The 15,922-nt window shown below is 32.4% G+C and overlaps 1 protein-coding gene across 1 annotated transcript; it reads left to right on the forward strand.

Annotated features, from left to right (window-relative positions):
* The first annotated feature begins 6,805 nt into the window (after positions 1–6,805).
* On the forward strand, positions 6,806–14,081 carry LOC140784507 (probable E3 ubiquitin-protein ligase LUL2). Its single transcript, XM_073131975.1, has 3 exons — positions 6,806–7,615; positions 10,483–10,978; positions 13,602–14,081. The coding sequence occupies exons 1-3, from the start codon at positions 7,137–7,139 to the stop codon at positions 13,728–13,730; spliced, it is 1,104 nt and encodes a 367-aa protein (XP_072988076.1). The 5' UTR covers positions 6,806–7,136; the 3' UTR covers positions 13,731–14,081.
* The last annotated feature ends 1,841 nt before the right edge of the window (positions 14,082–15,922 follow it).

The raw sequence follows: 15,922 nt of genomic DNA on the forward strand, positions 1-15,922 counted from the left end.
GTAATCAAATATAATTTTACTTTTTGCTACTAACAAAATTTTATATTTATATAACAATATAAACAAATATGCAAATATAATATAGCGTTAATTACTCTAACACCTCCTGAAGTATACCCGGTTTTCACAATATTCCTAAACTTTTTTAGATTACAATATCATTCCTAAACTTTGGAGCAAAGTGAAATGAGTAATAGCGATGACGGAAAAGTAAGTTAATAATTTCATTAATTTAGAAGAAATAGTAAATTACCCAAGGAGCTGAGGTAGTATTACTTTTACAAAGCAATGAATAAATTGTAAAAGAGGTAGTATTGTAATATATGTTCATCATCATGTATATTTCTTGGTTCTTTATTTATTTGATAGTTCTCAATAGGTCTCTTTTGAAATGCAACTATCATTAATTTCAACTTATTCATTGCATCCATTGTTATACACTTACTATCATTTAAATCAATAGATCGTTGTTTCATACGCACGTCAAAGTTCTTGTTTCAAGTCATACTTTAATTTTCTCTGTTTCTTTCTAAAAAAAAACTTTTCTATCTAATCTTGATCTTCCTCCTTGGCATCAAATCTCACATAAAATAAATGATCATGCTCCAAAAAATTATTTTAATTAATATAACAACTATTACAATAATTATGTTTACTCGTTCCCACATTGAATCATTGTGTCTATAGTTTAAGTCTATAATTCTTATAGTGAAGTGGAGCATAACCTCCAATTCACACAATAGTGCCTAAAAAGCTAACAGCTTCTGCACCTCGAACATATTGTTTGTGTTCATTCAAAGACATATTTTTGATGATTTTTATTATTCCAAGGTTTTGCAAGTAAAGATAGCTCACACGTTTTCTTATAGTTCTTATCTCCTTTTATAAAAGAGTAAAAGTAAAATCAATCATTGGTTGAAGAAAGAGAGCATAAGTTTAAGCATGTTATGATTCATTTGAAGTAAAAAAAATTATAAAAATTTAGGTGGTGGTAGCCTCGCGAGATAGAATTCTAATAGCTCTAGTTTTGTATCACTTAAATATATGGATTAAAAGATATGGATTGAAAGATATAATGAAAATATTAAAAGATATAGTGACTGCCGGAGGTGATGGTGGCTATGGGTTGGGGATAGAATTTGAGTATCTAACTTAGATCTACTCCTAGAAAAATAAATGGCTATGATTAAGTTACTTTTTCTCTTAAATTATTTTACTTTTACTCCTAAGGTAAACTCAAGACTAAAATAATTTTTTAATACTTGAATACTTGGATGCTTAAATTATTAAAGCTTAGCCCCTCTATATATAGAGATCGGGTACAATAAAGTCTTACTCGGACTTAGCTCTAAAGTCTTATACGACTCGAACTAGAACTTATCTTAGAAACTTACATGACTTAATTGAACTTGCTTTATTAACTTATATGACTTAATTAGACTTGTCTTTAAGAACTTACATAAGTACCTTCAAGGCCAAGAGTTATGGGAGACCGTTTGTGGGAGTGACACCCAAATACCAGATGATGCACCAGAAAATGAAGTAGAAAGAACTCAAGGTATTTTGGGTTGGAGTGGAACTCGGGTACAAATTTGGTGGATGTTGTTTCATACTTCTTTGCAGGTCCTATTGATGTGGATAAGCCACTATGCTATGATGATGCAAAAAGAGTTCATGTATGAGAGAATGTCATGGAAGAAAAAATTAGAGCACTTAAGAAGAATAAAACTTGGGATTTGATGCCAAAGCCAAAGGATATGGAGGCAATTTCATATAAGTGGGTGGACAAAATTAAAATCAAGGTCGATAGATCCATGGATAGGTACAAGGCAAGGTTGGTCGCTCGTGGGTTCACACAACAACATGGTATAGACTACGATGAGACTTTTAGTTCAGTGGCCAAGATGATATAGATTCAGTTTCTTGGGATGGAAGATGTAGTAACCTGATGTCAAAAATATTTTTTTGTATAGTGAGGTGGATCGAAAAATTTATATGTACCAATTCCTGAGTTTTATTTCAAGGATTTCACTGAACCATATATGCAAATTGAATAAGGCAATTTATGACCTCAAGCAAGCACTTTGAGCTTGGTATAGTAAAATTGATTAATACCTTATATTTTTTGGCTTTCATGTTTCAAATTCTGATCCAAGCATGTTTGTGAAGAAGCATGGTGGTATCTATGCCATAGTTTTACTTTATGTGGATGACATGATTATTATCGGTGATAATGACAAAGAGATTAGTAAATTTCATGATAAACTTGCTATTCGATTTGAAATAAAGAATTTGGAAACTAAATCATTTTCTTGGGTTGGAGTAGAGAAAGGTGTTGATAGCATTTTTATTTCTCAAAAGGACTATGCATCAAAGCTTATTGAAAAGTTTGAATTGCAAAGAAGTAAATCATGTTTTGCTCTCATGAATGTGATTGTCAATTGAGAAAAGATGATGGCAAGGTTCTTGAAGATCAAAGACTTTTTCGAACACTTGTAGATAGCTTGTTGTATCTCACAATTACAAGATCGAATATTGTATTTTCAATTGGAGTAGTGAGCCAGTATATGCAAGCATCTAGAAAGCCTCATTTGGATGCTGCCAAGATAATTTTTTGATTTGTCAATTCCTCTCTTGATATTGGTTTACTCTATAAGAAGAATACAAATTGTGAACTTGTAAGTTTCACTGATGCAGATTGGGCTTGTAATCTTAATGAGAGAAAGTCGACATCGAGTTATGTTTTTAGCTTGTTCGTCTTGTGTACCATAGTATAGCAAAAAATAAGATACTGTGGCGCTCTCTAGTATGGAAGTGGAGTATAAAGCAGCGACCCTTGCGGCACAAGAATGTGTATAGTTGCAAATTTTGGTTGGTGGTGTTAAAAGAGAGAATGACTATACAATGAAGGTTAGTTGCGATAATCAAAGTGCAATCAAATTAGCGGCAAACCCAATTTTTCATGCAAGAATGAAGCACATTGAAATATAGTATCATTTTATTCGAGAGAAAGTGCTTCGGAAAGAAATTAAGCTGAGAGCATCTCCAACCGGATGCTCCAAAGGCTCCAAATATGAAGCCAAGAGCCCGATGCACTCCAACGCATTGGGCTCCATATTTATTAAAATAATAATAGAATATATATATTTATATTAGCTATTTTAAATTACTTAATATGTCATCTTAGTGTTATTATTTTTTAATAAAAAATATATGGTTAGAAAACTCTCATCGAGATCTTTAAAATAAAACTAATATCCAATAGTTTCAAAATTAATTTTAAATTACTAATTTTTTAATTAAACACATCGAAATTATATTACACGAAATAAACATTACATGTCATTAACTAAAAATATCAAAATTATATTACATAAAATAAGTATAAATTAATATTTTATAATAAAAATAATAGATATTTTGAGCTTCGAAATGCACTGATTGAACACTTATGGCAGAGGCACTGGAATGAAGGAATATAAATTGTAATGTAATTTTTATTTGATATATTTGATATTTGATGTATTTCATATCTGATGTATTTTATTATTTAATATTTACATTGGGAAATAATTTTGAGTAATTATATTTTAGGACACATTGATTTTAAATAATAATAAACATATTTATTTTATAAATAATAAAATATTAGACTCATTTTAAAGTCTCGATGAGACCTTTCTAATAGTACTATTTTTATTAAAAACTGATTAGTAAAACTAATTATATACTTAGTTTAACTAACTAGATTATTTTATAAAGGATACAGATGGAATTAAAATTATTGAATACAATAATTATTGGACAAACTTGAAATTTTTAAAAAGCTTAAAAAAAATGGAGCCGGGCTCCATGTTTTTGGTGGCTGCAACGGAGCCCAGTTGGAGTTGCTCTTATAGATGTGCGCTCTCAAGACAACTTGACAGATATCTTTACTAAAGCTCTTCCAAAAGCCAAGTTTGAAGAACTTCCAAAAAAGCTCAGTTTGGTTACTCACAAGTTTGCACTAAGGGAGATTGTTAAAAACTAGTGCTAAACTTAGTTATCATTTTGTCATACTATTTCATCTAGCTAATTTGTGTGTTACTACTAAGGTTATTTTGATCGTCCTCATATTTATTAGGAGCATTTTGGGAATACTTTTATATTGTTTATGTATGAGTCTTTTAGTTATATACAAGTAAGTCTTTTGTATGTCAAGATAACTCTAGGTCATCTTTTTCATTTTGGTATCATCTTAGAGAGCAAGAAGGAAGATGATCCATCTTGGAGTTTTGCTAGATAGAAGATGAGTGACATTCTATTCTACCTCCTACCTTTCTTGTGAGCTTGTCTTATAAATTTGGTAACTTTTTATTTGTGAAGATGTAGTATTATTGGGTTAATACCTTAATTATTATTTCTTAAGAAAATATTGAGTTTCTACACTCGAAGGAAAGAAATTTATCTGATTAGAAAACAACGATTTCGCTTTAAAAGATCCCTAACTTTGGGAGTGTGCATCAAGAACCATTAACCATGTTAGCTATTTTTACCAAATTAAAATGTTAACTTTGATAATAATTTATATAGACGCATTAAGTATCAACTAAAGCAAATCTAGATAAATAGATTTCAACATTAATTGCTTTGATATAATTTTTATTTGCATGTTTGGTTAAACAAAAAAAAATAGAAAATATACTTCTAAACAATTAAGAGTTTAGAAAAAATTAAATATTTGAGTTAGTTCCAATAATTGAGCTTCCAAATACTGTATAGGCTAATATTCACTAGAGTTCTTTTTTTTTTTTGCATGTATAAGCTTCTAAATATTTTATTTGCAAGTATACCCTTCCAAAATTTATATTTGCATGTATAATTCTTAAACATTTTTTTGTTTGTATAGATACCTCTTAAAATTCTTCTTCTTTTATCAATACCCTCAAACATAATTAACCATTAAGATTTCATCAAGTTAACTATAAAAAGCTAAAATTTGATCAAGTTTTATATACACAGTTAATATTTTATATATACACCTCCAAAATTTAATCAAGTTAACTACTAAAATATCTTTATTCCTATTTATATATGTTAAGCATATTTATCTTTTCGTCTGCTAACTCAATAAGCTTTTAAGTTATAGGTCTAAAAAAGAATCTTATAAAACATCCAAATAAATACTATAGGTTTTGGAGGATGTACAATAAATATTAAATTTAGAAGGGTAAAGGTAAATTTAATTTACAGAATGACATTTTTTAAAGAGCACAATAATTTCATTTCAGTGACAACTATGATATTAAAAAAAATAGTAATTATAATATTTTAAATTTTTTTAAGGGCAATTATAAAAGTTTTTATTTTTTATAAATAATTATACTCGGAGTCGTCCAACTATTGCTCATTTTCATATATACTCCCTTTATTTATTTTTTGTGACACTAACTACGGAAAAAATTTTGACATGCCTTTCTATTAATTACCATTTATCTATTATATTTCTTTTGTTAAAAAATAATATGTGAATGTTTTATGATCCATTTCAAGCCCTACATAGACCATTTACAAATAGAAAAATATTTGATTTTTTTTATTAAAACTTCGAGAGGAAGTAAAAAAAAAATTCCTAATTTATAGATGAGAGAATACATGTGGAAACGGACAATAGTTTATATATTTTGTCCTGCTTTTTAGGTTAATCTAGTTGTCTTATCTATATATTAGCTTAGTTTATATAAAAGAAACACCTTATTCTTTCATAAAATGTAAGGTTATGATACCTTATACCCAGCTTAAATAAATTTAAGTTTGAATTATTCTAATCATTTTTTTTATGAAATCTACCAACCTCTAACCTCATCTAACTTTATCCGACAAACTTTCAATTATTTTGTCACCAATCATAGAATTGTTTTAGAATGTAGCTACCTTAATTGGAAATCAATATAATTTCAGACATTTAAAAATAGGTATGTCTATAGACATTGATGAAGTCCAAAGTTCGATCAGCATCTGTGTATAAGAGCAATTTAATAATAGTATTGAATTACATGCAGTCATTTTTTTAATAGTAATTAAAAAATAGTTATAGTTATGGTCATAGTTATTATAAATAGAGTTTCAATACGTGTCATAATGTAAGGGGTTTTTTTGTAAATACCACTCTTTATATGGGAGCATCACGCAACTTTACATAATTATAATCGACGAACAATTTCTTTTCTCCAATCCATTACCTTTATAAGGGACTTTTTAAGGTTCTTCTAGATGATGATCTTATATAATTTTATATTTAAATTAAAAAGTATTTATTTTATTATATTTAGATTTATAATCTAAAGAAAACTATGAATAAAAAAAATTATAGATTATAATGTCACCGATTTTATCTAATTAATTTTATAATATTTGAACGGTCGAATAATTATCTTTTGAATATTATTTTAGAATTACGCTAAACTAAAATTTTATAGTTTAAGTACGAAAAGAAAAAAAAAAGATAGATGATGAAGAAGATGATGAAGAAGATGATGAGTATGGAGCTATTTTTCTCTCTTATAGTATTTCGTTAATATTTAATGATGTACTAAATAATAGAAAAGATAAGATAGGAAGAAAAATAAGAAAAAAATCTTAAGTATAAGAAAAATAAAAAATGATCCTAACTAACTCGCCAAATCAAAAATAAAGTTTGACTCGCCAAATTGAAAATTTAGTCTAACTCGAATGAAATGAGTTTTCTATCATAAATAGAGTTTCAATATGTGTCATAATGTAAGGGGGCTTTTTGTAAATACCACTCTCTATATGGGAGCATCCCGCAACTTTACATAATTATAATCGACGAACAATTTCTTTCTCCAAACCATTACCTTTATAAGGGACTTTTTAAGGTTCTTCTCGATGATGATCGTCTATGACTTCTCTTCTGATGCGCCGTTCTTCTTCTTTTATCTTCTCCAAGAGCACCATCTTCTTCCTTAGGGGAAATCCGACGAAAGGATCACGCGGAATCACCCACCAAGATCCTATTTTTACGAAATTTTAGGGCTCATCGTATCAAACCAAGAAGACATTTTTCGCTGCTTAAAGGAAGTAGTTGATTTCTGTTAGAATTTCATTTCCAAAATTAATTGAGGAAATCGGAGGACATGGGGAATACGGGGAGCACCAGCGTCTCCGCCGCCGCCGCCGCTGGAAATGGCCGCCGGAGGAATTCGCACCACCACAACCACTATCAGAATCCACCTCCCCCTTACGCCCCCCCGCCGCCGCCGCCTCATGAAGCGGCAACCAACCGCTACTTATTCACCACCAACACGCCTTATCCGTCCCAATACCCAAATCCCAATCCACCGCAGTACTACCCGGCCATGCCTGCGCCTTTTCCGGTGCCCTTAGATTACCGCCACCGCAGCGTTGGGCCCAATGGGAATTACCCTGCCAACTATCCAGGTTGGGCCGGAGCCGCGCCGCCTGCTACGCCGGCTCCATACGTCGAGCAGCAAGAGGCGGTTACCATTCGCAATGATGTAAATTTGAAGAAGGAGACTTTGAGGGTCGAATCTGACGACCAGAATCCGGGGAGGTTTCTTGTTGCGTTCACCTTTGATGCCACCGTGGATGGAAGGTGATAATTTCTTAGGTGTTTTCAGACAGTAGTGCATAAATTAATCACAATGATAAATTCCAAATTATCAAATTTAACTGAGGGATTCGACCAATTCGTTCTAATGTTCTAAGTATTTGTTTGTTTGTTTCCATGTTTTCTTAATAGAGCTTCCATAATTACTTGTATCTCCTGTCCCCTTTTATTCTCTTAATTTGACAAGAATTAGTTGTGGTACACTATACTGAAGAATAAGTTTTGTCTGGATGTCCACAAACCATACAATTCTCGGATGATGCTGTCTCTTGCTGGTTTCTCTTATGATTATTGATTGTTCATTTATTCTGGACAAATGTTGAATCTTTTTAGTTTGTTATATGACTACATTAACTTTGGAATTGTTGAGACTTCATTTGTCTAGTATCGTTCTTTCCTTTTGATAAATAAAACTGACAAAATATTAGGATTGTCAATTGTCTTTAAGAAGTTAGCAGAGATGTTCATGTCTGTTATGGGTCCAAGGTTTTTCAAACCATTTTTCCTTAAGATGGCCAGAGCAGTTAGGAAGCAACTAAAAGCCTTGGTATTGAATACTATAACAACATTGATTTTCTATGTTTTGTTACTAATTTTGTCTTCTTTTGACTTTTGAGCAGTTCCATTGCCAACTATGGTTAGTTAGATTTAACTGATAAAATGAGATTTTTGGAAAGAGCCCAGTGATTTCCATGGTAATTATGATTTTTTTATTAACATAGTGACAATTCTGATATTTGAAAAAGATGGATCACAAATTATCTGGAGAACCCCTAAAACTTTACTTAGATGGGACACTCAAAACCCAATAGAGGGAATACATGATTGGGTACCTTGAAAATGAAGAAGGGTTCTTAATTTACTCAACTAGAAATTAAACAATTAAGCCCAACACTTTATTTCAATATCTTGATATGTCTATATTGCCTGTAGTAGCCGTACTGACCACTTTGGTTTACTAACTTACATGAATTCACTTCACAGTTTAACAAAAAAAGGGTTTGTCCCCAAGTTTATCTTTTTCACACTTTTTTTTTTCTCGTCATCCTGCATAGTGTCCTGTATAGTTTTGCTGGAAAAAGGGATACACCTTGGAAGCAAAAAGGATCTCTAGATCCACGATCATGATCTTCCAGCTTTTTCCCAAGAATCTTTTTTCTTTTAACTTTGACATATAAGTCTATAGATGGTTTCAAGCTTGTTTTCTCCACTTCAATTATAAAACCATTGCTTCCTTGGAAACATCCATATAGTTGTCATCTCCATGACATCTTAAAGCACCTAGATATTGAATGCCCAACTGAAAATGAGACCAACCATTGATATTTAAGAATGAGAAATCTATGGTCATGTAGCTATGGTAACTAATATAGTATCTTCTTTATCTCAAACTTTATTTTTTGTTTTTTTCCACCAATTAAATCGGGATGATATTTTCTGTAGTTTGTCTATCAAAAATACATTGAGTTGATTTCCTCTCACATTTTAAAAAATAACTGGTGCACTTCTAGGCTTCAGCAGATCTTTTCAACCAAAGTACTATTTTTTGCGAGATGATATATTGATGCTTTTGAATACTTTTTAGAAATGAATGAAATTAGTGAAGGTTTATGATTATCCACACAAGTTTTATCCATTGACTTCTGATTTAATTTTTTTCATTTAAATGGAAGAATCAATGACACACGACTTACCTGCATTGCAACATTTTTATAAATTAAGATCTTCTTGATGTATGCATAATGATTCAAACATTGCAGTTATCTCCATAATGAGATCAGGAATGCTTTTCCCTTTTGAGAATAAATGAGAATTTTAGCAAGAAAAAGCGATTGAAGAAAGAGCAGTGATAGTGAGATTTCTGCTAATGAGGTCAAGATGTCAAGTTCTATATAGTAACATCAAAAATAACTTGATTAGATGGATATAGGTAATATTTTATCTTAGGTGTATCTAGTGATAGCAAATTCCATATTTCCTTTCTCATGAAAGTTAGGTTTTCTAGTTTATACTAATTCATATTCTCCTACATCCTGCTGATATGCACTTTCGCCCTTGTATCCTTTCCTTCTCCCTCCCCTTATTAAGAAGAGAAATTAGGTATTAAATCAAACTGCTCCAGATTTTATTCTTTTCTTACTGCTCATTCAAGGTCTTTGTCAAGGAGAATCATCTGGTATAAAAATAATGTGCTCCTGCAGCCCCCATGAGAATTGAAACTCAATAAATGGTCCAACTGGAAAAGGAGAATGGATCGACTACATGCCTTTTGTTTGGTGAGTGGTGATGCTTCCAGAATCTTCTCTCCTAGGGAATCATTAACAGAATGACAGTAGGCTAGAAACACTTAGTTTTCCCTGTTTCTTCTTTCAATTTTGAGTTTGTTTTTCTTTTTGTTATTTCCTGTACTGCTTTCACGCTTTAAAACTTTTAACTGTCCTGTAGGAGCTGTACAATTTGGACTAGTTTTGTAATTTATTAAACAAACTCCATTGCTATGGTGGTGACTGCTATTGCTGGAAATTTTTTGATGCTTACCTTTTTGTGAATTGAGTCATCTTTTATAAGTTACTCTTGGATATGTCTTCAGATAGGAGCATTTTATTCTGTGACTACTGATTTTTTAATTTTCTGGAAAAAAATAAGACCATTTTATCGTAATATCATTTTTACTTGTTACCATGGACAATCCATTTCACATTATTTTGGCTTATTTCTTACATCAGCATGTGTCTATCTTACAAGTATCAGTTTAGCAGTCTCTATCTCTAAGTGTGCTTGCCGTGATTTATTTGCATCTCATTTCTTATGTTACTTCTAAAGATATGTCTAATCCTCTGTTCTGTTAACAGCATAACTCTCTACTTCTTTGCACAAAGTGTTCACTGTGACCTGAAGGCTACCAATGTGAGCTTACTTGAACCAGTTAGAGTTTCATTTAAGAAAGGTCTGGGCCAGAAATTTATGCAACCATCTGGAACTGGAATAGATTTCTCGTTGTTTGAGGAATCTGAATTAGTGAAGGTGAGAGATACAGATGTATATCCCCTCGCTGTAAAAGCAGAAGCATCTCCATCAAGCAATCAAGGATCTGAAGGTGAAAACTTGATGGGAACTGGAAATTCACAGATTACACAGGCTGTGTTTGAAAAGAAACGCAATGGTGAATATCATGTGCATGCGGTAAAGCAAACCCTTTGGGTAAATGGAGTTGGATATGATTTGCAGGAGATCTACGGAATAGGAAACTCTGTTGATGATGACATTGATGGGAGTGTATCTGGGAGAGAGTGTGTTATTTGTCTTTCAGAACCAAGCGACACAACTGTTCTCCCGTGCAGACATATGGTAAGTGCAACATAACTGGTTTACTCATATTATTACATCCTTCCTTACAAAACTAAATATCCTTGAAATGTTGGGGACAAATTTACAATAACAGCACATTATTTTGGTAATTCTTATCAGCAGGTTTGTGTTGGTTGCTAGCTAATGAAATATGTAAAAAAGTTCTAATACTTGTCAAGATTGACTACCGCTATTAACCAATGGAAGTCTATGTGACACATTTTCGGTTTTGTGAGGAGCAAGAATGCACCCTAATGTTTTGGTGGTGTGGTAATTGGTTATGTAGATCAACGATGGCCATGCTATGCCACGATCAGCATGGTACATGCTAATAGGCACAGACACGCCCTTAGCACACTCCTGCGTGCCACTGGCACACATTTAATATATTTTTAATAAAAAATTTAGAATACTTAAAAATATTTTTGGACTTTCGACACATTAATCTTTAGTTTTTGGTTTGAATACATGACCTAAAATCCTGAATCTTAGGGGCTTATGGCCTAACTGAAATTGTTAAGTTAAAAAAAAAATTATGTTTTTTGAATAATTATGTGAAAGTAGATTTTAGCATGACTGCCTATTAAGTTGTACTTAGGGTGTGTTTTGTGTTCTTTTCTCGTTTAATGTATTACTGTTTGACTAAAAAAAGTGCACAAATTTCTCTTTGTTACAGACATGACAACAAATAGGGTTAATGGCTTTTTAGAGAAACAAATAAAGAAAACACCGGAGTTTTAAGAGAAAAGGGTTTAAGCATACCAAAATCATGGAAAACAATCTAAGAAGTGAAGATAAGGCCACTTGTCCCAAGATCACCTGAATCAAAGACTAAGAATGTTGGTTGCAGCATTCATGAGCAACACCTTGATTTCTCATTTTTGATCCTGTCTTTGGTGATGTCATTCTAGAGTGTTACAATCCTTGCATGCTGGACTCTTCGAGGAGTTTCTTTGTTGTCTTTTGATAGGTTGAAAATGGGTATTTTGTGTTAGACATGGGTTGGTAGTCTATGAGGCGACGTACGATTTAGGCTATAGAAATTTAAAGTAGTTGCAACTATGTAGGTTTGGGCAAGTAATGAATGGGTTTATTTGCCTGTGAAGATGGGTTTTGGTATGTGTAAGGGAAGGGAGAAGAGATATAGTATTACAGGAAGCGAGGAGAGATGTTGGATTAAGAGTTGGCAAGGATTGTTGATAAGAGGACAACCTTGAACTCACTCCAGGCCAACTGGACTCCTTCCGATAGGGAAGGCCTTGGACCAAACTCATTTGAGTGGAAGAGAAAAGCTTCATTTATTCATCGATGTCTTGGAAGTACGTACACCCTTCACCTCTATTTATAACCTTCCTGTATATACGAGTAAAGAAAGCTAATGGAAGGAAAAAAAAATCAAGGATGAAATAATTTTTCTTATTGTGTCTCCTTATTTCCTTCTTTTGTGCCTTCATCTTCAAATCTTTCTGTATGCCTTGGGAGTTGGAAATGTTCTTGTGATCTTTCCATTCTTTCTCGGATCTTTGATATATCTCTTCATATCTATTGATGTTTATCTTCCCTTTTTTGCTGGATAAGCATCTTTGATTGACTTTTGTGTATCCTTCTTGATTCTTGTTTTCTTCTTTTGAAGGACTATGCTTAGAAGCTTCCTTTTCTACCCCTAAGGTTGCTGATGACACAACTTGTTATCTTTGCAACGAAACCTCTCTTTTATACAGCTGTTTAGAGTAAACCTTGAGGGCTCAATTATGGATCAAAAGTTGAGCCAACCATCTCCTATCCAAAGTGACTCCACAAAGATGAATCTTCTTTGATGCCTAATGGACACAGAAAGCAATCAGATTTCTATCAAGAGTGACTTGTACTTTAAAAGGAACTGATTACAAACATGCTTCTAATGTTAATGACAACAGCAACAACAACAAAAAAAAATGGAAACAAAATGGTAACACATTTTGTTTTTAAACTACTAAGACCAAATGAGCGCTTAGTTGCACGACGCATTGTTACATATATCATACCATATTTACCTATTAATTATCTGATTTTATTTGAAACTGTTTAAATTTCATAATCATTCGGCATCTATCCATATCCAATTCAAATCAGTTCCTATCTGATTAATATCCTATTTGGGTGGAACAAATAAGATTTTGCATTTATATCCTTACTGTATGCTATTATGAATGTGGGGTTGCCAAATGCTGGTAGGCAATATTCTCCTTTTGATTAGGATTTGTGTGAAATCCTTGGAAAACAATGGTATTTGAACTATTATTTTGCCAATCTTCAATTATCTTCTCCCTTGCCTCAGTTACTTTTAGTTGCTTAGGACATTTAATGAATGGTGATGCTTAAATGAAACTCCTTAATGAGTCATATTGGAAGGTCGTTGTCACTTACAAAAGTTTCATTTTTTTACTGTTCTCATCTCAGAACCATTTAAGAGATACATTGATTGAAAGAGATATAACTAACTCAAAACTTAATGTGGTGTACTTTCTAAACAACATAAATACCAGGATTTTAGGCCTCATAGTTTCTGGAGGTCTAATTCGTCTTTTTCTTATCACATACTTCTGCCCTATTTGAGTTAACATGCTTGATGGTTTTGATGCAGTGTATGTGTAGGGAGTGTGCAAAGGCTCTAAGGTTCCAGTCTAACCGATGCCCAATATGCAGGCAGCCAGTGCAGCGCTTTTTGGAGATTAAGGTCAACAACAAACCTGAAGAGCAACAAGAGGAATAGTTGGTCAAAAATTGCAAGGAAATGTAATAATTCATAGTCTCGCGATATATGATTTGATACGTGATTCTATGAACATAAAGGTTCAAGAATTGTAAATGCTGCAGGTTTGGGGAGTTTTCTCCAACCTACATGTATATTCTGTGTCTGATCTCGGTGAATGTTTCCTTTGAGAAAAACTATCGAAACAAAGGGTGCATTCTCACAGTATCGCTAGTTCTTGATGCGTGCAGGTATCCTGATGCTATTCTACTCTTGTAAGCATGCATTTTGAGTACAGATATGTGCTTCTTGAAACATTAATGCCATGCTGATTGGAGCAATAGCAATATATTTACTTTCCTCTGCTACAAATATCTTAAGTTACTCTTCTTATTTTACATGTTATACAAGTTTTCCATCGGCTTTCATGCCCTATGTCCTGGTTTTGATATATATATGTGCACAGAACTAGCCAAAACTTCTTTTTTTGGGAACTAGCCTAGTGTTAATTGCTCTAATCAATACAAGGTTGTGGGCCTTGTGGCAGGATAGATATATTATTGCAGTCTTAGTCTCATTAAAATTGAGGTCAATGTGCAGTTGGCAATTCTTCTGAGCTAGAAACACAAGTGTTTTCCTCCCTTTTTTAATTTGTAAAGAAAGAGAGAATGTGAATTAGATTGCACTAATCAATAAAGAGTAAGAGAAATCATTCAATAGCATCAACAGGACTCCAGCTAGTTCCAGATCAGCAGTAAAATCTGATCATTATCCAAGTTGTAGTGGCCAATCTAGATGTCCTTTTCTCCTGTAGACATGAAAAATAAAGATATGACAGGCAAATTTAGTGAAATCTTGCATCACCTTAAAAGGTATGCCATCTAACTCCACCAGGCTATATAATGCGAGGTTTAATGAGCACTACCCTGATTTATTCAACTTCTTCCCAATATAAAAAAAAAAGAAGGAAAAAAAAATCAATACTTCCATCTATTGAAGGTTAAACAGCAAAAATTTAGAATTATCAGTGTGGGCCAGATTAATATTTCAGAAAAGATTAGTAGTAATAAGAGTAAAGAGTACAAATCTCCACTCCTAAGTGCTTAGATCTTGAATTAAATGAATGAATATTCTACACTCATTGCCTTATAAACAACTAAGCAACCTTAATTTTAGCCTATTACATTATGGGCCCTCAGTCTATCAATATCAACTCATGTCCAACTATAGAATAACATGAAAGGGCCAATCCGTTTTAGTGTGAGCTAATCATATAGATTGATAGGATGTGCATCAATGCATTGATTGTATATATTCAACGTCACGCCCAAAAAGGAATATAGATGATTGTAAAATTTGAACAGATATAATCAAAACTGTTAAATATATAAAATTAATACATTAGCATACATCCAACAGTATGCCGAAATCAGCATGCATCTGCATCCATAGTAATGCATTTGTCTACTTAGTGCTGTCAAAATGGCTGCTTGCTTCCACTTGTCTATTAATTGGAAACCACAAAGTTCTTTTTCCACTCTCGGGTCCACTATCTCCCTTGTCTATTGGGAAGGAAGAGATAATAATACTCCAACCAAACTAATGTGGCATTAATTAAAACTACTAAAGTATGCAATATTTTCTATCCTAAGAAAATGGGTGCAATATTTTTAGCAATGCAATCCACAGCTTCGTGAAATATTTAGCATATTTACTATCTTATATATGGTGCTATTTTCCTTTATATGTCAGGTTATTTTTTTTTTCATGTCACTGTGTTCAGTTTAGCATACTTACCATGTTTAGAAGATTTGAGCAGGAGACTGCATGAATGCAATAAATAAAACTTCATCAGCTTGTTTCTTCTTTTTTTTGGTCTCAATTCATTGGGTAAGATTGGCCTCGTTTACTTGTGAAATAAGATTAATTTTAAAAGAAGTATAATAATTTTTAGTATCAGAAGAAGAGAGGTAATACCGGTATAATAATTTGTCATCCTCTTCCAAAAAAAAAAGAAGAGGATGACAAATTGCTAATAATTAACTTTGTTTCTGGAATGATCCACATCACTTCTGATTTTATTATAACAAAGTTGAATATTATTTAAAAAATAATATAAAGTTAATATCTAAGTAATAAAGAATAGTAAATTTGTATTGAGAATTAGTGACATTTTAATTCAAGCGATGAAAATACCGTTGCTTGGATGTAAA

Source organism: Typha latifolia, chromosome 3, assembly GCF_019914945.1.
Source record: "Typha latifolia isolate L0001 chromosome 3, TyphaL0001v2, whole genome shotgun sequence".
In the NCBI taxonomy this organism is placed as follows: domain Eukaryota; kingdom Viridiplantae; phylum Streptophyta; class Magnoliopsida; order Poales; family Typhaceae; genus Typha; species Typha latifolia.

Bases quoted from the DNA above. Each gene is read 5' to 3' on its own strand.
- LOC140784507 (XM_073131975.1), top strand. From the start codon at position 7,137: ATGGGGAATACGGGGAGCACCAGCGTCTCCGCCGCCGCCGCCGCTGGA. The intron at 7,616-10,482 runs GTGATAATTTCT...TTCTGTTAACAG, and splicing joins GATGCCACCGTGGATGGAAG to CATAACTCTCTACTTCTTTG. The intron at 10,979-13,601 runs GTAAGTGCAACA...GTTTTGATGCAG, and splicing joins TTCTCCCGTGCAGACATATG to TGTATGTGTAGGGAGTGTGC.